General features: G+C 41.9%; 1 protein-coding gene across 1 annotated transcript in view; it reads left to right on the top strand.

The window, feature by feature from the left end:
* The window catches only part of UTP20 (UTP20 small subunit processome component), a 64,397-nt gene that overhangs the window by 21,448 nt on the left and 18,583 nt on the right, over window positions 1-24,366 (top strand). Inside the window, exons 19-41 of the mRNA XM_048300667.1 lie at window positions 582-658; window positions 1,498-1,577; window positions 2,249-2,492; window positions 3,057-3,266; window positions 4,929-5,019; window positions 6,753-6,838; window positions 7,398-7,523; window positions 8,051-8,217; window positions 8,715-8,923; window positions 11,604-11,747; window positions 14,086-14,165; window positions 15,115-15,341; window positions 16,263-16,407; window positions 16,855-16,942; window positions 18,044-18,187; window positions 18,810-18,860; window positions 18,952-19,104; window positions 19,615-19,770; window positions 20,143-20,283; window positions 21,073-21,210; window positions 22,498-22,637; window positions 23,152-23,231; window positions 24,058-24,347. Of these exons, the coding sequence (XP_048156624.1) occupies window positions 582-658; window positions 1,498-1,577; window positions 2,249-2,492; window positions 3,057-3,266; window positions 4,929-5,019; window positions 6,753-6,838; window positions 7,398-7,523; window positions 8,051-8,217; window positions 8,715-8,923; window positions 11,604-11,747; window positions 14,086-14,165; window positions 15,115-15,341; window positions 16,263-16,407; window positions 16,855-16,942; window positions 18,044-18,187; window positions 18,810-18,860; window positions 18,952-19,104; window positions 19,615-19,770; window positions 20,143-20,283; window positions 21,073-21,210; window positions 22,498-22,637; window positions 23,152-23,231; window positions 24,058-24,347 (3,267 nt within the window). The remainder of the gene's footprint in view (window positions 1-581; window positions 659-1,497; window positions 1,578-2,248; window positions 2,493-3,056; window positions 3,267-4,928; window positions 5,020-6,752; window positions 6,839-7,397; window positions 7,524-8,050; window positions 8,218-8,714; window positions 8,924-11,603; window positions 11,748-14,085; window positions 14,166-15,114; window positions 15,342-16,262; window positions 16,408-16,854; window positions 16,943-18,043; window positions 18,188-18,809; window positions 18,861-18,951; window positions 19,105-19,614; window positions 19,771-20,142; window positions 20,284-21,072; window positions 21,211-22,497; window positions 22,638-23,151; window positions 23,232-24,057; window positions 24,348-24,366) is intronic.

Raw genomic sequence — 24,366 nt, 5'->3', positions numbered from 1 at the left:
GTTGAACATTGGTAGGACTCCCGCTGGCCATTGGTGACCTCACTTCTGGGTCTTGCTTCAGCACGAAAATCTTTCATGCCTGTGACCTGTTGAATCTCCTCCGTTGCTGAGCTAAAGGGAGCCTCAGCTCCATGAGGAAGGATTGTAGGTCATCCCTTCTCCATGTACCTCAGCAAGGAGCCAGTCCAGAGGACATGCTTTTAGGCCTAGTGCAGTGAATACTTCTGTGGGCAAACTTTCTTCTTTCTGAGGTCCCTAATGCTGCTGTGGCAGCACTGAAGTTGGAGAGAAAGACAGACAGCCCAAATCATCTGTGCTGAACTGGTTTTTCCATGTTTACATTATTTTGGTATAGTTATGAGATCTCAGTGCAGCTTACAGTAAATGGATTTCGGATTTCCTCATGAAGCTATGAGACAAGGAATGATGATGTGTGTGACTTCCTTCATCACTTGTAGCACTCCAGAGAACTTCTTTGATCAAAGTTTCCTCTTTGAGAGGAAGAAAGGTTAGAGGAGCTTGGTTGGTCTCTAACTACTGTTGTTTGCATCTCAACAAGATGGTGTTGTATGTCATTCTAGGTGCCTCTTCGGTATTTACTGGGAATGCTTTATGTTAACTTCAGCCCTCTCTGGGATCCTGTAACTGAACTCATAACGTGAGTATATGCAGTTTGATGCTGCAGTCTGTGGTTGTCTCACGGGACATTCCTCTCATTCCTCTGTGCACAAAAGCTGAGGTAAAAAATGTCCAATTTGGAGAGATTTGTGCATGAGAACATGTGTGAAATCTTCTCAAATTAATTTGAACTCTCAAATCTCAACTCTTTAACTTAGTTCCTGATTTTTCTTACTTTCAAGGGAACAAATACAGTCAAATTGCATCAGAGCTTTTAGTCAGAGGTAGCAGGATTTGATTTGTGTTTTACAAATGGTTAAAGGAACAAGAACTTTCTCTCAGTCTTTCCATCTGCCAACTTCTCTGTCCTTACTGAAAAAACCTCTAAATCCTACTAAAGAGTAGGGAAGTCTTACCATGGTGAAAAAATAAGTGACTTCTTTCAGCATGACTTCGTCTTCTTTTTTTTTCCCCTCTGTTGTACGATTAAAAAGGATGGGATTTTCCTGTTCCAAGCAGTGAATTAATTAAAAAAAAATTAAACCAGCTCTTCAAAAGATATGTCCATGGTAATTCTGCCTTTGATTCTGTATGATTTGCTGTACAGAAATCGGTAGAAAGCTTGAGAACATTTTTACTCAATTTGAGTCCATTTGAAGTCTTGGGATACAACCAGATTATTTTAATAACAGTTGACATTTGGGATCTGTGAGAAAAGGCAAGGAAGTGCTACAGCTGTATTGTGCAGATGTCCTGCCTCCGGACAGCCACATGAAAGCAGTGATCAAAGCCTTTGATTGTGTTAGTTGTTAAGTAGCTGAGTGACGCTTGCCTTTTCTTATCTTCCTTTTAATTTCATGCTGTATTATGCTTTGTTAGTTCTCATGCAAAGGAAATGGAGAATAAACAGTTCTGGAAGGTCCTGTATGAACATTTGGAGAGGGCTGCTACCTATGCTGGTAAGTCACCTCTCCTGAGCATGGTTATCATAGTAACTCAGCTAATAGTAAATTATGTGACTGTTTTTCATGTGCCCCAAATCTGTGTGCGATGGGGGAATTCAGAACCAGTACTGCTGTCATGTCCAGGGCAGGCATGGAGAGGCTTGGGAGGAAGCTATGTCTCCTGTCCTAAACACCGGATGGAAAAGGCCAGCTGCATTACAGGAGGGAGTTGCAGGTTGTGGGAACCATGCAGCAGCTTCATCTTCGCTTAAGGCTGGCACTGCTCAGAGTGGTCAGGAACAGTGACAGAACCTGTATAATGGTGCAAACCATCTTCCTACTCCATGGATTCGGTGGAATTTCTGCAGACAGTCCTTGTTGTGTGTGCTCTTGGGGTTTACCTATGGGCATAAGGAACCTAGTATTTCAAGACAGAGTCAGGAGTGTGCAGCCGTTTGGGAACTTCCCTGTTATTCAAGGGAACTGAGCCCAGTTGACATGTGCCAGGGTTGCAAGGCATCCTAGAACGCTTTCTAAGCAATGTGTGTCTTTCAGGTCAGTGTTAAATACAGCTGTGTCTAAACAGGTGCATGTCACCAAATGTATTACTTTTGTAATGGGGGATGGATTCCTTGCTACTGGTAATTATGAAGTAACCTGAAAAGATTTTCTTATCTCTTCTGTAGAAATGGAGCTACAAAGTGAACTAGATGAACAGGAGGAGAGCACTGCTGAAACAGAAAGTGAGAAGATACCAGAAGGACAGGTGGGGACTGTCTTTCTGGAGCAGCTGAGGAGTAGAACAGATTGCAGTGAACGGCTGGACCACACAAATTACCGTTTCCTACTGTGGAAAGCACTGGATAAGTTTCCAGACAGAGTGGAGCCTCGGTCAAGGGAACTTTCCCCACTTCTTTTGAGATTCATTCGGTAAGTAAGATTTTTCAGTTGAGAGGACACAGCTTTCAATGTGTTGCTGAGCTTTAAGATTGGCTATCCCATTAGAGACTTTATTTCTTGCATGCATTGGCTGATGACATGTCTGTTTCCAGTTAAAATAACCTTTTAATTGGAATGTGGATTGTGTTAGAAACTAAGCAGGCTGAAATGAAATTTACAGTAGGTCTCTGCTGCTCAGTCTCTTGTTCATTGACTTGCCATTGTCACAGCCTCATTACTCAGTTACGGAGTGATTTCGGTGGAAATAAAGTTCCTCTTTTCCTTAATGAAAATATGTTTTAATTTGGAATCCCAGAATACCAAAGTGTTTTCCCCCAAGGTGGGGAAAATACTGATTTTGGCAGAGGCTGATTCAAATTCCTGCCCCTGAGGGGAGAGCAGTGGTGTGCTCATGTATGTGTGCACATATCAGACAGTATGATGGACATGGGGTAGATGTTATAATAAGAATGGTGAGGTTTTTAGTTGTTGTTGCCCTGGAACCTTGAAAAATTCTTAATTTTCTTAATTCCTTCCTTCTTTTTTTAAACACAGAAATGAGTACTACCCAGCAGATTCCCTAGTGGCTCCATCTCAGGATCTCAGAAGGAAAACTAGTGTTACCATAGCAGCAAAACAAATGCCTGCTGAAGAGGTGAATGATGTTGCTATGGAGGAAGAGGAGGAGGAGGAGGAAGAAAAGGAAGAAGGGGAACCAATTAGTGTAGGACTACCAAAAAAGAAAACAAGAAGAGCTGCTGCTAAGTAAGTATTTTTAGCTTTCCCTTTTGCTTGTGCTTTCATGGAAAGGCAGATTCAGCAGCTCACTTTGATATATAAGCTGTGTTTTATATATATTATTTTTTCTTCTTTTGCTTGAGCTTCATCATTTCTCAGTGGATTACAAGTCAGAAGTTCTGCCTGCACAGTACTAAAAATCCAAATACACTGCCCAAGTTTTATCAACATCTCATTACCTGCTGACCAGTCTGTGGTGTGTTTACTTGAAGCAAAAAATGTGTAGTATTGTGGAGCCATTCTGAAATTTTCAGAGACTCTTGTACTTGAATTCCCTGGCTTCTCTGTGTATGTCTGTTAGTCTTTGAAAACTGTGGGCATTGCCAAACACTTCAAAAAATGAGACTATTTGTTTAGGTATTCTAATATTGGGATTCTGCCATTTCCTGCCCGTTTATAAATCTTATCTTCTTAGGGACCAAGGTTTTTATTTAGTAGATTGAAGCTGCATGTTGCTGTAATGTCATTATTGCAGTACTGAATACATGGAGAAAGCGGCTCTTTGTATGAATTCTCCCCAGTGATGGTCTCTGTCAAATATCCCTTACAAATACATCACAAAGATTTCTATTCTGACACTTTCGCAAAGTATGGCCCTTGTAATGACAGAGAACTTCAAAGTGTCACCTTGTATGTTGGAACAAGACAAGTATTTGATATGTGACCTAAAGTGTCATTTCATCCCAAGTGTCCTACGGCTTTTTCATTTTTTTCCCAGATTCTGGCTTGTATGTGCAAATTATCAGCAATTAAAATACAGTGACAGTCCAAGATATTTTGTATTTTTCCCAACCTCCATCTCAAAACATCCATGCAGTGAAGTGGAAACATTAGCTCCTGGTAGCCGTAACAAAGATATAAAAGATTTACCAGGGGCGTGTTAATGAGTTGTGGAGTGACCTCCCTTCCCTGAGTCAGGCCTGTGCCAGGGAGGACTCCCTCGTGGGGCTGCACCTGTGTCCCAGGAGGCCTGGCTCTGAGGCAGGGAGGACACGCACCTGCCCCGAGCTCCCTGTGGGGTTCTTGGAAGGCGTTGTACTCGTCCCTTGACTGTGCCCAGCCACGGAGGAGGATGGCCCAGCTCAAGAGTTCAGTGTAAATTAGCAGGGGGAACAGCTGAATGAGGACAGCATCTACCAGTTCCACAGCACACATGGTAGAGGAGATCTCTGCCTTCCTTATCCTGGTCTTCTGTGTCCCTTCCCGCGAAGAGCAGATGGGGCAGATGTGACACTACCACTTATACAGCCCTTCACACTGGTAGGAGCAACATGGGCACCATTTATGGACAAGTGAATAAACAGAGAGATAAATACAGAATTTTGGTGTTCCAGGCTGAGCTGGCAGAGAGAAGTAAGCAGCATCCTGACTGTACTCCTTTCTCATGAAAAAAACTGAGCCTACTCAGGGATACTGAAGAAAGGGCATTCTCTGTGCAGTGAAGTGACAGCTGGAAGGAGCTGTTTAGGAGAGGGAACAGGACACCTCTTGCTGTGTCTGAAATAGTGCTGAAGACTTGCGATCTTCTTGTGTTGTTCTTTTTTTTCTTCCTTGCTAATGAATTTTAATCAAAGTTCCCTGTTTGTTTGTCTCCTGGACATTTTAAAAAATAATTGTTTTGTTTTACAGGCAACTAATAGCCCACTTACAAGTTTTCTCAAAATTCTCAAATCCTCGTGCATTGTATCTGGAGCCTAAGTTGAATGCCTTGTATACCCAGGTAAGGCTATTTGCTTACTTTTAGAATTGCTACTAATAAATAAACTCTTTCATATTTGAATGCAGTGTCTGATACTGCAGAAACCTGTCATTTTCTGAACTCGGCTGTGATAGCTGAGAAAGGAGCTGTCCTTGAGAGGACTTTCTAACAGACTTCACTTGAAATGAGCCCCTTTAGCAAAGACCTGCTTAAGATACCCGGCTTAGTTTGCCAGGAGTGGCACATGCAAACAGATCTGACAGCAGACAAGTAGTAGTCTTTGGCAAGGTGGAGGAGTGGCTGTAGAGGAAATCTGTTCCACTTCCTGCGGGATCTGGAAGAGGATTTAGAACCCAGAGCTTGGGGAAGATCCAAGGAGATTTGTCTTTGTCATGTAGTGTTTTGTGTACTAAGAGTATGGTCAGTATGTACAAGAGATCATCAAGCATCAAAAAAGAAAAAGGAATTTCTTCTTGAAGAATATTCAATTTGCTTGATTCTTTTTTGAGGGATTTCCCTGAAGGAATTGTCAAAAGTATGACTTTGAAGAGGGATTCTAAGTCTTTATCTTACAATCCTTAAAACGGTTTTGTTTTTTAATTTTTTTAATTTTATAGGGTTGTGTTGGTTCCCAGTTGGTGGATTTTTTCAGGTCATTGGAGTTTGCTCTCACTGTTCCCAGTTTGTGTTTTCTGAGGCTGTGGATGTTGAAAGCTCCATTCCTTAGTCCCTGAATTAGAGAATCTCTAGTAGACATCCCCTAATAGACACTCTGTTTCAGTCTGTCTCAAAGTATTGCTTAGAAAAAGAGTTGATCCATGTGTTTGCTTCCCCATGTTCTTAGCAAAATATTGGACAGTCATGTAAAGGTCAAATCACTGTGGGAAGAACAGGCTGGCACAAGAAGAAAGATTACTTCATCACTTACCGTTTGCATTTCTGTGTCTTAGTATGTGCATTGTCACAGCTGGTGTGTCCATCTAGCACAGGGACATCATGGCAAAGTGACCTTAGATGGCACTTGCCTGTGCTGTTTGGTAGGAGACTGAAGAACTGATAAAGATGCTGCTTGGAGAAATGATCTGTATTTCTTAAATTCTCTTCCCTGTCCTAATGAATCTTATGAGAATATGCTGAGTTGGAAGGGACCCATCAGGATCATCGAGTCCAATTCCTGGTCCTGCACAGGACACCCCAAGAATCAAACCATGTGCCTGAGTGCATTATGCAAACACTTCTTTAACTCAGATAGTCTTGGTGCTGTGTGTTGTTTGGTGCCTAGGTTATGAAGAGTCATCTTCAAGAGAGGACAAATCTCAGTGAGACTTTGCATACCAAGTCTTCCGGGTAGTTAGTTTGTCACAGGAAAGAAATACAGCTATCTTGAAATGGCTTGGGTAGCCTGCTTTTTAATCCAGTCTTCTTAGATACACAGCTGGTAACTGGTTTTGATGATAAATACAAACTGATAGTGGTCCAAAAAAAACATATGAAAAAGCAAATATTATGACTATCCTATGTAGATAGGAAGGAAAAGTATATATGAACTATCAGCAACCATGCCCACTTTTTATGAGTGGCAGTTGTGCATGTACGTCTTGGCTTTATACTGGCAACACATACATTCTGTTTCCATTTGAATAAATTAGTCCAAATCGTGCTTGAGCTTGTAGTCTTTGGGTTGTTTCACTATTTTCAGTAAGCATTTCTGCCTCCTAGATAGGGACTTTCTTTCTTTCTTTTGTTATTTGCAGTTACTGTCTCATCAAGACCAGAATGTTCAGAGAATAGCTCTTGATTGTATAATGACATACAAGCATCCTCATCTACTACCATACAGGTAAAAGCTTTTATACTGTTTTAGCATCGGTGAATGAGCCTGCTGTCATATCAGAAGCTTGCTTCAGGGTCAGTTGTATTTGGGGTCCTGTATTTGTTGAAGACACATATGTAAAGTTTCATTGTAGCCAGCTGTATGTTTCATAAAAGGCAGGAAATAAGGTCTTGAAGTTGATCAGTGTCTCTTTTTTGTTTAGAGAAAAATAGCAACACTTCCATTCTGTCCCAGAATAGTGTCAGTAGTGTTAGTAGTTCCATCATTTTCAAAGATGTCTTTTGTACTGATGGTTTATAACCACCAAAGAAAGTGACAGCACAAAACTGTAGTTTGTGGCAAAGTAATCGATTTGGAATATGCCCAGGACTTACTTGTCTACATAATTAGCTTGAACTTGCTGGTTCTTAAAAAAAATTTTTTTAGGAGGGTGAGAAAATAGTACTTTAATATTTTGTATACAGCAAGGATAGATAGGTAGGTAATTAAATATAGATGCATCTGTGTATCTATCTGTCTATTTTTATAACCCTACCTGCCCTCAAATAATGTTTATTACTCTCAGGGAGAACCTGCAAAGGCTACTGGAGGACAAGAGCTTTAAAGAAGAGATAGTCCATTTCAGTATTTCTGAGGAGACCGCAGTAGTAAAAGGAGAGCATCGACCAGATCTCATTCCTGTTCTTATGAGGTATGTTCTGAAGTGTGAGTTCAAAAGCTTCACGGCAGAGTACCATGAGCTGAGATGTAATGCTGCTTCTCATTTTAAACAATTGAGATAAACCCATGGTTAATGGTATAGTTTGATGACTTAGTTTGTGATATTCTGTATGGTTTCCTTATTAACACATTTATGTAATGTGTTATGTAAATGGTGTTTTCTTTAAAAACAGCAATTTGGTACATGTTGTTTCTACAACGGATTACAGAGAGCTGTGAGGATGTTTCAGTTCACTGAGTATTGCCAGCTATTTGCAGTGATGTGAATTGTCCTGCAGGTAACCAGTTTTATACCTGAAGTTTCCAGCAGGGCTTCCATTGTAGTAGCAGAAGCTGATCTTTCACTAAGCTGATCTTTCACTAAGTAGTTCAGTGGAGACCCTGAAGGGAGAACTTTCACTAGAGAATATTTTTAAATGGAGTTTCTCCTACAGAATAAGATGCTGGAAAACAGATGGCTTGCTGAAAGCTAATGCAACCTCTTTTTGGTTCTTGAAGAATTCTCTATGGCAGAATGAGAAACAAAACAGGGAGCAAAACACAGGGCAAGTCTTCAGCGAGCACTCGCATGTCAATTGTTCTGCGATTTCTGGCCGGCTCACTGCCAGAAGAGATACGGATGTTCTTGGATCTACTCTTTGAAGCTGTGAAGCAATTCAGTAATGGTAGGTAGGCCATAGAAACTGGGGGTGTGGAATTTCCTGACCTGTAGAGATGTGGGAGGATAAATATGCTTAGTACTGTTACGTGCTTCAGTTTGTCTCTTAACCATACCTTGAAAGGATGAAAGTAAACCCTTGGTAAGGACTAGGTCTCCACTGAGTTTCTCCTTACAAAGCATGATTGCTGTGTTTTATGTGTCCAAGGTCAGAAGAGCTGAACAACTTGCCAGAGCTGTGCAGGTAAGCTGTTGCAGGCCAGGAATGAGCAGTGGCTGGCATCATAGGCTAGCCTGAGTATCATGGCAGTAAACAGAGCTTGTAAAGTGCTCTGATTCTGTAGCAGTGGGAGACATCTGAGTGTCACAGAGATGGAGACACAGAGCTGTTCTTATTTAAAAAGCTGACTGTGAGGATCTGTAATTTAGGGCAAAATTACACTATTTTTCATGTGTCTTCATGGTGCCTCCCTAGATAATTTGCTGTCCCTTTGCCTGTCACAGGGCCTTGCCAGACTGCAGTCCTTCAAAGTATGTCAGACCTGGATTTAGCTAAAGTCCTGCCTCTTGGGCGTCAGCATAGCCTCTTCAATGGTCTTGAAATTGTGTTGAAAAACATGGGACATTTGATCCAGCAATATCTGCCTGAAATTCTACAGATTCTGCTCTGCATGACTGCTGTGGTATCCTGCATCCTCCAGCAAAGAGAGAAGGTACAGTGTATGCAAACAATATACAAACATGTAAATGAAATTTCTTGTCTCCTCCTCCTCTTAGCTCACACATATAAACAGAGCTTTACTGGTAAAAGTAAGTGGAATGCCATTGTGGAGTGAAGCTCAGCAATTAGATGTCTGTCAAAATAGAGGCCAGTGATGCTTGTCTGGAAGTGCTACAGGGCTCAAGCCCTGGTAAAGTTAATGTGTTTAGAAAACTGATTTGGACTGTGTTTTTGTTTAAGTTACTGAAGAGAGAGTTGGAGGTGATCTCTGTGCAGTTCCTGACTGTTTTGTGGAGACGTGGGCATGAGAGAGAGAGATAAATGTTCTGTTGTAAAGATGTAACAAGGTTTTATGGCTGGAAGTTAAAATTTGCCTTAAAGTGGAGTTTCTTGGCTGCAAGGATAAAACATTTGAGCCGGGGAAGGAGAGGTTTAAAGTTCCTTGCCTGAAGACATTAGAGCAAAACTTGTCCATGAGGTGTTTTGTTGCAGTGCTAGACCTTGGGGAGCTCAGCATTGTGGATGATCACAGGGCTTGTCTACCCTGAGTGTCTCCTGTCATGGGACACAGGAAGGACATGGATACCAGCTGTGCTTTCAGCACACTAGAAGCATCTTCAGCTCTGTATCAGGAGAAGTCATACTAATCCAGTGTCTCAATTTGGGTCTTAGCCAGAGCACTGCAAATGTTTTTTCCCTTGCTGAGCAATGGCTGTTCATGCAGAAGGGGCCAGGTGAGGAAAACATCCTGTTAAAGATTGGTTGCACCTAAAGGTGGGCCATGGTTGCTTATTGTGGCCCTGTATGCAGGGGAGCAGTGCAGAGATCCCTGAGCTCTAGTCCAGCTACTTGGGGTCTCTTGCCAGCTGCTCAGAAACTGTAACACTGAGCCAGGCTTTTCTATCTTCCTGGTGCAGAGCCTGTTCATATATTAGGTGGGAAACAAGCAAACTGCACAGTCATCATTATCATCACTGTTGTTGTGGTGTTGAAAGGAATTATGAGATGATGGACTGAACAAGTGGGAATGAGTGTTTTGTCACCCATGGGCATGTTCTTGCCAAGACCCAGCTGTGAGCATTTGAGGTTAGAACTTGCTTTGAAAAAATCCATCAAACAAAGCAACTGAACAGAACCTTATAACTGTCCTAATTTATGAAGAGGATTAGCAAATTTGAGGACATCAGCATACCACAGTCTGACTTAAGCATGCCTACGTGTTTTCAGTGAGGACAGGAGACAGGAGTTCTAAAAGCTGCTTCATTAACTGCTAGGAAAGCCACATTTTGCCAGAGTTGCTACAGTAATCCTGTCATGATTGTGTAATGTCAGGAGTGACAGTCTGTTGTTTGCCTGAACTTAATTTAACACTTCATTAGCCCAGGGGCTGTTAAGAGCTCAAGGAAGAGTGTGAGAAATCTGTTTATCTTGAGCCATAATTAGAAGACATTCTTGGAGTTTGAGAGTAATTTATTGCCTGGAGAGTTAAACATCAACTCTGACCACTTTAAGACAAGTTATTAATTTACCATTTCCTACTGATTGTGTTCAGTATTGAGTTTCTTTATCCTCTCAAAGGCTTGGTCTCAGAGAACTCTTATGATGATTGAACAGTGGGAAACTCAAAATTACTTCACTTGGGAGCCACCATTGGCAATAGTATCCTGGTTTGTGCTTTCTTTGGGCTTTCAAACAGTTCATTTACCACCTGGAAGCTGATTGCACTCCATTAGTACACATGCAGCATAGCTTGGGAGGTCCTGTTGCAAGAGCTTGGTCGGTTCCTTTTCCACTGTCTCCGCTTTGTCTTTTTTACCTGTGATTTTGGATTCTGCGTGGTGGATCATGATATAAACTGGAGACCCAAAAGAGCTTCAGTATGCGACGGTGGCTTTTATTTGCTCTGATGTGGCTTTATTATTTCTGAGGCTGAAGTTCATTACCTCTGCACTGTGGAGCTACTTCATGTGCTTGTGCTGTGAGCTGTATTGCACAGTATGGAAATAATTCAGGTTACTCAGGTCAAGACTCCTCTGAGGGAGACGAGTCAGAATGCAGAAGTGTATGAATTTCCTTACTGGAATGTTTTTCTCAAGAAAGGCTATGGAACATAACCTCTAACTGGGTACAGGAAGCACCTTCCTGTAACCAAATGCTATAGTCCCCACCTCACTCTGCTGGAAGACATGATTCACATTCTTCTCTGTTCCTCCCCCTTTCTCTTCATCTGTTGATTTCTTTTCTTCCCAGAAGATCTCAGTGTGCAAAGTACAACTTCACTTTGGAGAGCTGATTTGGGTCCTTTCAAGTGTAAAACAGAATTGTTTAAGTGTCAAGGCTGGAAATGTAATTTACTGCGGTGTAGCTTTCTGCATTGTGTTCAAAAGGGGCAGATGCTACTGTCTTAAGCCTGTCAGCATGGATTTTTTTGTGAACTGAAGGAGTCCTGTGTAACTCACTCAATGCAGGAACAGTGGGCCCCTTTTAGAAAAATTTAGGTCAACTCTGAGATGTAGATTGCTACTGTGAACAAGTTACAAGAGAAAACAGAAGTTTCTGCAAAGGATATATCCATGGTCAATGAAATGCTGCATTTAATTTCAGGGCAAGTAGTTAGTAGTTGTTCTGCAAAGGTCTTACTGGGTTGGGGTTTTTGTTTGGTTTTTTTACAGGTCCAACCTAGGTTGATTAATCCACTGAAGAATTTGAGACGTCTTGGTCTCAAGCTTGTGGCAGAGTTTTTTTCTGATTATGAGACCTACAGCTTTAGTGTGGAAGAGATTGATGCAGTTTTCCATGCTGTGGTATGGCCTCAGGTAAGTATTTTTTGTTTTTCCAAATAACTTATGTGAAACATGCACCATGCAGAAAACTCCAACTGCACTGGAGTCTGTCATGTCAACTATGTCCATCGCTAGGTTGGATGTGGCCTTAGACAGATTGTGGCATCCCAGTGTGTCTGTGCAAGACCAGTTTCTTGGCTCATGTCTGATTAGTCCTGAAATAATCAAGTCACAGATTAAAGTACAAATTAATTCATCTGAATAAAATGGGTGTCATTTCTTTGTTCTTTAACCACAGAAGCAGACTTCTTCCCTAGATGCTTCAGGGAAGCTAAGTAATACAAGTCATTTCTGGGTGCTGCTTTTCTGTGTGACAGTTGTTGGGCCTGTGGTAGGGGACTGCAGTAGCAAATGCTGCTGCAGGAAAGGAAGGACCCAGCAGGGTCTGTCAGTGGGCTGTGTGGTCTTGTGCCTGCCTGCCAAGAGTTTCATGTGAGCACAGTGACAAAGCACAGGCTTGTGGCTTTTATCAGAGAAATTCAGATCATCTCTGAGCTTGGAAAATGCACTGCTGTGAGATGGAGAGAGAACACAGTATTTAAAATTAAATTGTGCTGTCTTTGTCTGTGCAGTGGCTCTGGGGTTGGCAGGGAGTGCCTGTACCAGCTGCTGGGTTGTCTCTGCTCTAAAAGCAGTTATCTCCATGCAAAGGTTAACTGAGTAAGAGGGGCTGACTCCAGGAGTGCTCTTCTACAGAGGGTTTTGAGGTATCCAAGTGTTCAGCTTCCTTGTGGCAGAAAAGCCTGTTAAAGAGCACTGGTATGGTCTGTGAAACCACAGAGCTGCTTCTCTAGACATTGTGTTTGTTTACTCCTACACTGTTTCTCTGCTCTACCAGTAACAATATGTGATGTGTAGTAGGTGTATATGGACAAACAGTAGATAAAATAGTAGCAGGCAGTGCATATAGCTCTGTATTGCTCTGGGTTGAGGAACAGGGAGGTGTATGCTCCTGGTTTGTCCATGGAGTCTTCTTACAGTCAGGGTGCTACGTGGGAAAAGCAGTGAACATTTATTGCAGTTCCAGAGCAGTTCAGGCTTTTAGTCAACGAAGCACTTTAAAGCTTTCAGGGAGCACTGTATTTGCAAATGCTGAGTAACTCTGAGCAAGATGTACTGTTGTTACTAAATAGTTAGAAGGCCTCTTGTCCTTACTTAAGTCTAGAAGACGGCTGGTTTTGAAGCTTGGATGGTAGTACGATCCAGAAGCTCCCTCTAGAGCCTTTTTTGGTGAACTCCATGAAGGTTTTGGCAAAAGAATCATTTTGCTTTGCGTGTTTTCCTTTCTTAAAACTATAGAACTGAGGTGTGTAAAAACTCGTGGAGAGGACAAATTGTTTTAAGCCTGTTGAACCTGGAATTGGAGTTTGCTGTTCTACATAGCCCAGGATTTTGCTGCAGAGGCTCAATATTGCTAGCCTGCACAGCAGCATTCCTGCAGGATTGGATTAATGGTTTACTCTTCATTGTACATCATTCAGGAAATCTCTGTTTTATGCAGGGCAATAGTATTACCAACCTTTGGGACAGGAGAAGATGATTTCTAAGATGTTGGCTATGATGGTCAGACCTACCTTCTTTTCTGTTATGCTGAGGTCTTGAGCAAACTGAGCTAGTCCAAACCCCACATGCACCATCCTGGCTGCCACCCCTGGATGCACTGGAGTCTGCTCTGCCTGTGTGTTCACTAATGGTGCCTTGCCAACAGTCCAACAGTGGTCAGGGTGGAAACCCAGCTCTGTGACTTGGTTGGAGCCTGTTGGGTTTCGGAATCGCAGAGAGGAGGGTGCACTGGGTCACTTTAGCCTGTGTCCAGTCATGAAAGAGCGGCAGCTCTTGTGTGTGGCTTAGGCTGGGCACCTCTTAGGTGGGGTTGTTTTGGATACAGAACCCTGTTAGGAGATTCCATTCATGGGATGCAGTACTGTGTTCCAGCCTCCCCCGTCAGGCCATGGAGATACAGACCAGGTGCTGCAGTCAGGGCATAGGAAATGTGGGAGAAGTGAGTTCTGGGTGCTGTGCTTGAGATTTCAGAGGTGTGTCCAGGACAGGTTGCTAAGTCTCTGGCAAATGTGAGGCTTCATGGGAATCTAGTTTCAAGGGAGGGCAAAAATGGTAGCTGGAATACTGTATAAATAGGAGTGAGATGATCTGAGTCATTTGACAAATATTGAGGAAGTTGGGAAAACAAGGTTGAAATTACTTCATAAAAAAGATTAACTATAGAATATGAGGTCTTTGTTAGAGATGAGGTTTTTAAGTTGCTTTACTTACTTGTGTTGCATTGCTATCTGATTTTTCCCTCCTTTAGGTCTGCAGATTGGCTTCAGAGAGTCAGTATTCTCCAACTTTCCTGCTCAAACTCATTCACACCTGGAGTAAGAACCCCAGGTAAGTGTTCTGGCAAACAAGCCTAAGTACTTCTGAATACATTAAATACAAGGAAAAAAGAGCACACTAACAGTCTGTGAATAATTGTGTCGAAAACCGTATTTTCTTTTTCCATTAGACTGTTATTCTTTTGATAGCAGTCAAAGCAGCTGGGAAGTTTTCCAGTTTATGCAAGTACTCACTTTTTAATAGGCTGGTTTTCCCATACCGTTTTTCCCATACTAAGCACATATGCAGCCCAAACCCAACTCACAGGTGAGGAGGAGGCCTGACTTCTTAGGATATGTCCATCTTGACCAATGATGACTTAGTCTTGCAAGGTGGGAAGTCAGTTTTACAATATATAATACCATTCATGGTTTTGTGAGTCTCTATTTCTTTCCATTTTATGAAAGAGTATGGGCAAATTCAGCATAGAATCTGTGACTGAGAGTCTGTCACTGAAAGTTGTAAAAGAGTTTTTTTTGATTCAGACACTGTGAGAAGTTCTAGTTCAACTGTCTTGAGAGATTTTTGCTTCTTCCACAGACTCACTGCTTTTCCTTTGCTAAGGTCCCTGGTATTTCTTATAAGACACCTCATTTGCAGGCATGAAGACCTTACGTACAAACTTCTGTTAAAAATGGTATTGGATCACTAGGTTAGGAGCAGACTAAGAGTAGACTCGGGCTGTGGAGAAAGGATTAGGTTTAGATGATGCTATCTTGAAGCAAGAAAAGGGACTTTATAATCTCTCAACTTCCATTCACTGCATTTTTCATTACACTTGTTCTGGGTTTTTTTGCACTTTTTTATTGGTTGAAGTGGAAGACAGTCATTTTTTTTGTGTGACTTCTTGCACAAAAGAATTATATTTAATTCTTATATATATATATATATATATATATATATGTAATTATAAAATTTTGAACCTGATTTTCAGTGAACCTTTTTATAATCTTTCTCTCAGATATTTCCCTTTACTGGCCAAGCAGCAGCCAGATCACCCAGAGAGTGATATACTGTCAAATGTATTTGCTGTGCTGTCAGCCAAGAATCTGTCTGAGGCCACATCCAGTCTTGTGATGGACATCGCTGATAGCCTTCTCAACAGCCCAGATTTTGAACCCACGGAGCAGGTTTCCAGTTTGAGTGTGGCTGGCTGTGTTGTCGTGGTCACTGGAGACGTGACAGAAGGTATGCCTGCCTGAGAAGTCTGAGAGACCTGGCGGGTGCTTTGGATGGAGGTGTTAGATTATGGTGAGGTTGTCTACGCTGGCTGAGAATACTGGGGAAGAGGATCTCCCAGCAGAGATGGAAACATCAATGTATAAATTTGTCTTGTTGTGCTCAAGAATGGTAAAGTCCTACTTGTTTCATGATTGATGAGATCTGCATTTGAGTGTCAGGGTTCTGAGCATGGAGAGATTCCTTATGAAGAGGGAAATGTTGACCTGTTCTGTCTGTGAAGCTTTGACTGATACAAGTTCAAGAACTGCATTGCTGACTTGGCTCTGTGCCTAACACCACATTTTATATAAAGGCCTTCTTCCTGTATGCACATGATCATATATCACTTTGATGTTTAGTCTGTGCTCTCTGACAAGAAAGACCTGGCATCTTTGAGAGTTAGGCAGGAACAGTAGTGTGCTGTGTTTGATGCTGTGGAGACATCATTCACTGCAACACTCAAAGCTAGTGGAAAGGAGCATGTGCTCTTGTTATGGCAGCTTTGATTTTACAAAGAGGTCAGTGGTAGAATAAAGAAAACCACATCTACAAATGCTCCAGTCATTTTAGGAGCTGTTACTACTATTGAGGAGTGTCCTTGGTACCTTCTGATAAGCCTACACTTCAGAGGGCTGTTACTGAAATCTGTGAGGAGAGTGGTGTGTGCTTTCTTTGATCCCATCTCAGACACATTAGACTTGGTCTCAGCAAGTGCTGGTGCTTGTTCCCAGCCACCAGCTGCCCTGCACATTCATAGCTCCCATTTATTTATTCTTCCACTGATGAAGCCTCCTTTGTCCTAATTTCCCCTTTGTGTAGGGTTGGATCTCCCTTCTGTTTCTTGCAACAGTGTTTCTTGGGTGTTGCTAACTGTTGTATCCCTCACAGAGCCCCTCAGTCTAGGTTGCCGGTTGGTCCTGCCTCATGTTCCTGCCATACTTCAGTACTTCAGCAAAACAATGTTAAGTGTGGAAAAGGTGAAAAAGAAGAAGTATAGAGCTCAAGTCAGCAAAGAGCTGAGTATACTTTCCAAGTAAGTGATTCTTAGAGCTCTGTCTTGGGGTGAACAAAAAATTGGAAGGAGGCAGGAAGAAAGCGGCTTATTGTAATAGGTTCCAAATTAAAAAATGCTGTGTCTCAAACTATTTAAATTTACAACAGTTGTAAATACCTGGATCTATCATTGACCTTGCAAGTTGCTGGTGACAAGTGATAAGTTTTCACAAGTTGATTGGAGCAGATTTTGTTGCTGGTACTCAAACCTAATGTCTCTTGAGGGTAGAAAAAGGTGCAGAAATGCCTGCAGTCATGTGGAACTGAATGCTTGGGCTGGTACTGTGAATTTGGTAGGTACACTCCATTAACTTGGATAGGCTGACAAAGCCCTGTGAAATGAACTAGTGCTGACAGAGTTTTTCTTTGCTCTATACTGGTGATTGAAATTATATAAAAGAGTACATTACCTTGTCCAATTGTACAGGATCAGCAAATTTATACAAGAGAAGAGTCAGAATTCAGTGCTTGTGAGCCTTCTCCTCCCTTTCCTTTATCAGAGTAACATGGAGCAGGTAGGTAAAAATTATTTCCTCCCCCTATTAAACATATGTTTTTCTTTTAATAAAGTATATTTGTTTCTTTAAGATACAGTTAAAAGTTTTACTGATGATATGCCATTTCTCATTATTAGCCTGACGTCAAGTTTTCATGTGTTTGTAGTCTGCTCAGAGTACCATGCCACTGCATGTTGATGTTCACTACTCACCCAGAGATGCCAGTGCCCAGACTGATTTCTGTTCCCCCTTTTCATGGGAAAGGTCTACAGAAGTTATAATGCAGTCTTTACCTTCTCCATCACTGTAGTCAATCCACCAAATTGCTTGCAGAGTTTGAAATAATTGCTCTTCTTCGCTGTGGATTTTATGCACCCCAAATCCAAGGCCACAGCATCTGGACAGCAATGTGAATATATATGGTTGAGTATGTAGTACACGTGGTATACTGGGCAGTGCTGCATTAGTCTGCTGCAGGATGAAAGGCAAAGGCAAACTGTGTACAGTACTCTTTTGGGGTTTTAAATCTGTGAACCATTAAGGGACCACATGTGATATCTGTCGAGGGAGATCATACAAGAGCTTCTTTACTGTGTGGTGACTGGGCATGGAACAGATTGCCCAGAGAGTCTGTGGAGTCTCCCTCATTGGAGATACTCAAGAACTGTCTGGATGCAATCCTGTGCCATGTGCTCTGGGATAACCCTGCTTGAGCAGGGAGCTTGGACCAGATGACCCCCCATGGTCCTTTCCAACCTGACCCATTCTGTGATTCAGTGAAGTATATGGTGCTGTTAATGTTCATCTCACATATTCAAGAAAGACTACTTTTTAAAGCTCTATTAGTTCTCCTGACCTTTGAGTCGTGAGGAAAGGTACATAAAAGAAGTCTTTATTGTGCTGACAGTCGTCTCTTAAGACTGTGTTGTTTCTAATTGAAAGGTTGCAAGTACTTCTGAGAGATTTGATGATTGCATTGTGTCCTTCTAATTCTTTGTTCTCGTTCAGTATCTCTGATCTGAATAAAGTACAGCAATGTTCACTTCATGTCTTGAAATATGTCCCAAGGAAATGAAATAATCTTGTGAGGTTTCAGTATTTGTTATCTGTCTCTTTCAGGGTACACAAATTGACATCCTGGAGACAGTGCAGAACTTGCTGAGGCATTGCTCAAACCCTACAAGCTTTCTCAAACCACTGGCAAAGCTTTTTTCTGTCATCCAGAACAAACTGTCTCGAAATAAGTTGTGCTTGGTATTTCAGGTATTGCATTTCTACGTTTCTGTGCTTTTTTTTTTTAACTTGTTCTAAGAGATCAAGAACAAAGTCATAGCAGTATTTATCTTTGTACATGACTTTAAAAACCTTTTTAATCTACTTCTTGTGTTAAGTGAAAGTAACAGAATTCTATGTGATAGAAATTAATGAGCTGCACAAAGATTTGCAAAAGTTTTGGCTTACAGCCTGGCTGATGTGAACCTCACCAGGGATCTTTAGTGTAGGAGAAGCCAAATAAAGCACTTAAATTGTAACAAATCCTGTATGTTGGTAAAATAAGAATGGATTTCAGTATCCTGAAGATGATTTTTGTTTGTATTCTTCTCTCACAGTTTATAGTAAGCTGTTTTGTATTACTTTGAAGTGACTTACATAACTTCTTCTTAGCAGGAAAACACAGGAAACATTCAGTGTAGATGTTTAGAAACTTAGGAACTTAAAACAGATATCCTCCAACTTACAGAAGAAAGGTTCTTATGAAGGTTCTAACAGGAGAAAGACTAATGCTGTTGCTTTATTTATTTTTTGTCTTAGGTGGTAAAATCTTGAGTTATCCACATTTTTAACAACTATAAGAGTTAACTGGGTTTTTTATGTTTCTTTTTAGACTTTATCTGACTTGGACAGTAAGTTGAAGTATATTACTGATGTTGTTAAGGTATGTACAGTTTCTTTGCTCCCTTTTTATCCCAGTAGTGTATGATCATGTTTCTGTCATTTTTCGTTACCCACTTGTTGCTCTGTCTTAGCTGAATGCCTTTGATCAGCGACATCTGGATGATATCGACTTCGATGTGCGTCTGGCAGCATTTCAGTCAATCACAGCCCACATCAAGGAAATGCAAGCAGTGGATACTGACTTCCTCATTGCTGTTATGCACAACTGCTTCTATACCATCCAGGTTGGCTGAATATTCCTTCTCTTGCTTTGTGCACCATGTGTCCGTGATGAATCTAACTTCCAACTTACTTCCACTGGCTGGTTTTTGGCACCATGTAACATTCAGAAAGTATATTTAGGTATTCTTACAAACATCTTCTTGAAGTTTTGTCTGTTTACCTTTTCAACTGTGTGTCCCAAAACAAAAATACAGTGCAGCAAAAATTTCTGTCAGTGAGCCCTGGAACATTTGTGCTGTATAGAAGGCACATTACACGATTGAAAGGCTGATTTTCTATTTGTTGCAACATGTTCTGGTTGTGTGGGCCTGCCAGTAAATCTAAAAGGATTTTTCCTGATGGGTAGGGTGAGCATTAATTTGGAAGTGGAACTTCTATAGGAAAGCTCTCAAGAGTTTCTGAGTCTCTACAAGCCTCTTTATGTTTTATCCAGTGGTACTGTTCTGTCCAGGCTTTTGGGGAGATAAAGGTGTCATAGCCAGACTCATGGTGCCATTTCTTCATCCACTCAGCTTGGAGATATGGCTCTTAGTGACAACGCAAGCCTTTGCTTGACCAGTTTCATCCACCGACTGGCAGAAATCAGCCACACAGAAGATGAGTACAAGGAGCTAATCCAGCACACTCTCCTGGAGTCTGTGAGAAGGGGTCTGAAGAGTAAGACTGAGGTAATGTGTCTGATCACTTATCTCCAGCTATCTTCAGGGTAATAAGACATTTTTTGGGTGAGTTCTCAAAGTCCCCCGCTGGGACAAGAAGTGCAGGTACCCACTGTAAACTTACTTGTCATTTGAAACCTTATAAAAATTTTAAAATTACAGAACGTAGCTGTGTTTCTTTGCTGTTCAGCTTTCTTAGCTGTAACTCATTCTTTGGAGGGGAGGCTTTAATTTATATGCAGTCCATAATAGGTGCATTTTTGTTACCAAAAATTAGGACATGTTTGACTGAAACACTTGTAAATGATGGCACTGCTGTTCTGTGGAGTGTGTAGCAGCCTCTCCAAGGGGTACTTAAAATTTACTGCTTGCTATTTGTAGAGCATCCAGCAGGACTACACGTCGCTGCTTTCCTGCCTCATTCAGACATTCCCAGCAAATCCCGAATTCCAGGATTTAGTCCAGCTGACCAACCGCCATGATCCTGACATGGACTTCTTTGAGAACATGAAACACATGCAGGTAAAAGACAGCAGGCATTTCTTGGTGCCTCTCTCCCCCTGCCAAGTAAAAGCATCTTACTGTGAGGGTATGTTTTGCAAAGCATCTGTGTGATGACTGTAGAGAAATTGAACTTGTGTTGTTAGATACCGTTACAAAAAAGAGGGGTGTGGACATCATCAGGAGTGATTGAGAATCAAAGTCATGTTTCTATGTAGAAATTTCTTGGTTTTATGATAGCCCACAGTCAGCAATATCCTGAAGATCCCTCTGACGTAGGCAGGGAATGGGTCTCTGTTTTTTCTGGCCTGTTGCCTGCTACTCTCAGTCTGGAGGCTCTGCAGCCCCTTCCCATTCACAAACCTTTGCAATATAAATGTTACACAAAGCCTGGTCTCCTGGTTTTTCTTGCAGTGTTTCTTCTGCTTTCAGAGATGTAATCTGAGAGAGTCTTTGCTGTATCTGCAGTTATATGCAAAGTCTTAGGTTTTTAACCTGTAATTTGCTCTGGTCTTTGCATCTCATTGCAGCAGCTGCTGTTTGCAATTGCCTCCCTTGTCTAATACCTGAAGATAGCACAGTCTTAAGACTGGGAATTCACAATGCCATTGAGTAGGAATATCTGTTGAGGCAAAAGGCTAGTGAAAGCCCAGAGATTTAAGGAAAAAGGCATGGCTTGGAAACGACCATAATATGTTTATGCCGTTATTTAAAACTGGGACATTTTCAGAACTGCTGGATGTAGGTGCTCTCTCGTGCTAGCCATGACTCAAGCTTCACCTCATTCACTGTCTCCCATGTTTGATGCAGATCCACAGGAGGGCACGAGCTCTGCGGAAACTGGCAAAGCAACTCACTGAAGAAAAGCTTGTGCTGTCTTCTAAATCCCTCCAGAACTATATCATGCCTTATGCTACAACTGCCATTTTTAGTGAAAAAATGCTTAAGGTAGGCTCTTTTAACTGAATGCATCCACTTGAATATTTTCACCTTTCTTAGATACCATTTGCCTTAAAAACCTAACTACTTTAGAAGGCTGATATGTTTGTGGAGTGAGTGTTTCCTTTGCAGACAAAAGTGCTGTGCTGGTTTTGGTGACAGAAAGAGGGTTTGGAAAGTGCAGATGTAGTCTGGACCCAATCCTGTATCTGCTAAACTTGTCCTGCTTCTCAAAGGTTGATCTCTTAACTGTGTGGGTTTAGGTTTTTTGTTTTGTTTTAGTTTTTTACTTGGGATTTTATTTGTCTTCATTTTTTGTAATCAGCTTCTTATTTTTTCCCCTCTGCCTCCAAACTGCTGTCTTCCTGTTTAGTTGTGAGATTAGTTACTCTTTGACAGTAGACTCTGGGAATATAGGCTGTGCCTAGTAATAGAGGTGGGAATAAATACAGTTTTCTCTGGATTTAAAGGGAAACTGCAGGACTTGGCTGAAAACATCTGAGATTAATAGCAGCTTTATAATTAAAATTTGAAGGGTGACATTCTGTTTGTCAATTTCCATACATTTTATTGAAAATATATGCAGTGAAATTACTTGCCGTTGGTGCTTGGCTCCTAACCAGCGTCAAACCGCAACAGTCAGTGTGGATAGACTTTCCACCTGTTGCTTTGAAAAGCAAGGTTTCAGACTTCTGTAGTTCCCTGCACTCCTATCAGGAGGACAGCAGACCTGCTTCTATCAAGCCAAGTAAATGTCTAGTTTGCTTACTGTCAGAAATACTCCTCTGAAGCTGAAACAATTGGAGCTCAGGCACAGGACCAGTCCCTGCAGCAATGCAGACTGTGCCCCTCAGTAGAGTGAATGAGTCGCTCTTCAACCAGAGGGCAGTAAAATGAGTTGATTGAAACTTTGGTGAAGAAACAGACACATTTTATTTCACATCTAAATAGGTTTATAGTTGATCAGCATAGCCCAGCAATGTGCCATGTGTCCGTGGTTGCGTGCCTTGACTGGTTCTTAGTTCTTAACAAATGTGAGCCCATAGGTTTAAGTATGTGAGAAAAGTAAAATGTGTGCAGAAGTATTTGGAGGAAGTGGGTCTGGAGATCTGCTTGATGGACTGTGATTTTTCTTTTTCTAACTTGGTGTTCAGGAGCAGATCTAAAAACACTGAATCCCAAGCATCCCCACTAGACAGACGATACTTCTGTCTCTTGTTGCTTTGAGTAAAGGATGCTTTAGGCACATGACCATTGTGAATGCTAACAGCAACTGAATTTCTCTCTTTTGAGCAGCATGAAAATATGGTAACAGCCTCAGTTGAAGTTGTTGGAGCTGTCTGCAGACATCTTTCATGGTCAGCATATTTGTACCACTTAAAGCATTTCATCCATGTCTTGCAAACAGGACAGATCGGTACGAAGCTGGGAGTCAGGTGAGTACTGTGAGCCATGCTGCTCTGGGTTTCTCCAAAGACTGCTAAGGCAAAATTCAGTATTTTTAGAAGCGTCACATGGATTTTAGCCTCTTCCCTGAGATGAGAGATTGCTGACTTTGAGGTGGACTTAGGCAAGTGAAGGTGGGCATGGCTTTGCTGCTTGCAGCTGTGAATTTTTAACAGGTCATTACTTTCTTACACCATGTCTCACTGTGTACATGGCAGCAGTAGCAGCTTCTGCTTCTGTCAGGCTGTCCCTGCTCCTGGGACACCTCCATTGCTCCAGTACCACTCTCCATGAGGTTTCACAGTGCCGGGACACAGAATGCATGTAGCTGAGAAGTAACCAGTTTGTATTTTCTGGGGTTTTTCCAGATAAGCCTCCTTATAGTACAGTGTCACTAAATCTGATGTTTTCCAAAAAGTGCTTATAAGATTTTTCTGTTGTGTTTGTATATGCATCCTCTTCCTTTTGTACAGAGGGCTGATCTTTCGTGTTTTCCTTCTGCAGCTTGTTAGAGACAGTGCTGGAAGCCTTTCACTTTGACCATAAAACACTTGAAAAGCAGCTTGTGACCATTGACAACCAAGGTGAGCTTTTTTGTGTCTGCTTGCAGAAACACTACCTCAAACTGCTCAAATGCAGCTAATCAAAGTTTTGTCATTTACTCTTGGCATCAGCTACTCCCATCTTTTTAGAATGTGCATACTGGAAGCTAGTGTTGACTTGTCTCCTCAGGAGCAGTGCAGACTTTCCTCCTGTGTGTTGACAAAGTCAGGAGAGGTATAGGGAATCATCTCCACATTACCACTCCATCCCAGGCGTCTGTCAGCCAAAACAGCCCAGAATCTGTGTGGTTCTCAAGGTCTGCACCCAGCCTGGTGGCTGCTGACACACCTGGGTTTTTTGTCTTTGGTGTTGGCTGCTCTCACAGTTGTCTGCAGCCTGAGAAGGGTGCTGCATGTCCTCACTTTGCTTCCCTCGCCATTTCACAGGAAGAAGTTGTATCTTCAGCTTCTTCACCATTGTGGTTACCTATGTTGGGACCTTTGGGTGAAGGAGGAGGATATCTCACAGCTGTGCTTGTCAGTACTTCCTGCCATGTGAAATCTCAATTTTAAGTGAATGGCAGTTCTCTACAGTTCAAGCACATTGACCTTTGCTAAGCTGACTACACAGTTCAGACACAGAGGAACCAACCTAGTCTTTGCTTTAAACCTGGCCCTGAGGAGTGGTTATCAGAAACCAGCAAGCCAAAGCTTCTTTACCCAGTAGAAGAAACCTGATGCTTATTGGTGATTTGCTGTCTCTGGTGATAGGTGGGAGCTTTGTCTAGAACCAAGCTGTCACAGAAGTCAAGGGCTCAAGTTTTGTATTCTCCTGTATTTACCTGTACTTTTGGCAATTACTTGATAGAAGCTGCTGCCATGGACCTTGAGCCAGTGGTGGAGGCTGAAGAAGCCATGGAGCTGGAGCAGAGTGAAGGGGAAGAGGAGGAAGTTGAAGAAAAGAATGGGAAGAATCTCTCTGAGAAGCCAGCAGAACCTGAGCAAGCAGCTGAGCCATCTGAAAATGCTGAACAAGTGACCAAACCTGTTTCATTCTTACCCCGAAATAAAGAGGAGCTGGAGTGTCTGATCAAACACATTCAAGAAACAGTTACAGTCAACATCTTGCCTAAATTGCACAGGTGTATTGTTGCAAAGGTGAGGAGTTGACATTTGA

Source organism: Corvus hawaiiensis, chromosome 4, assembly GCF_020740725.1.
Source record: "Corvus hawaiiensis isolate bCorHaw1 chromosome 4, bCorHaw1.pri.cur, whole genome shotgun sequence".
Taxonomy (NCBI): Eukaryota; Metazoa; Chordata; class Aves; order Passeriformes; family Corvidae; genus Corvus; species Corvus hawaiiensis.
Note: the sequence above shows the minus strand (reverse complement) of the source record. Positions and strands in the feature narration are given on the sequence as shown.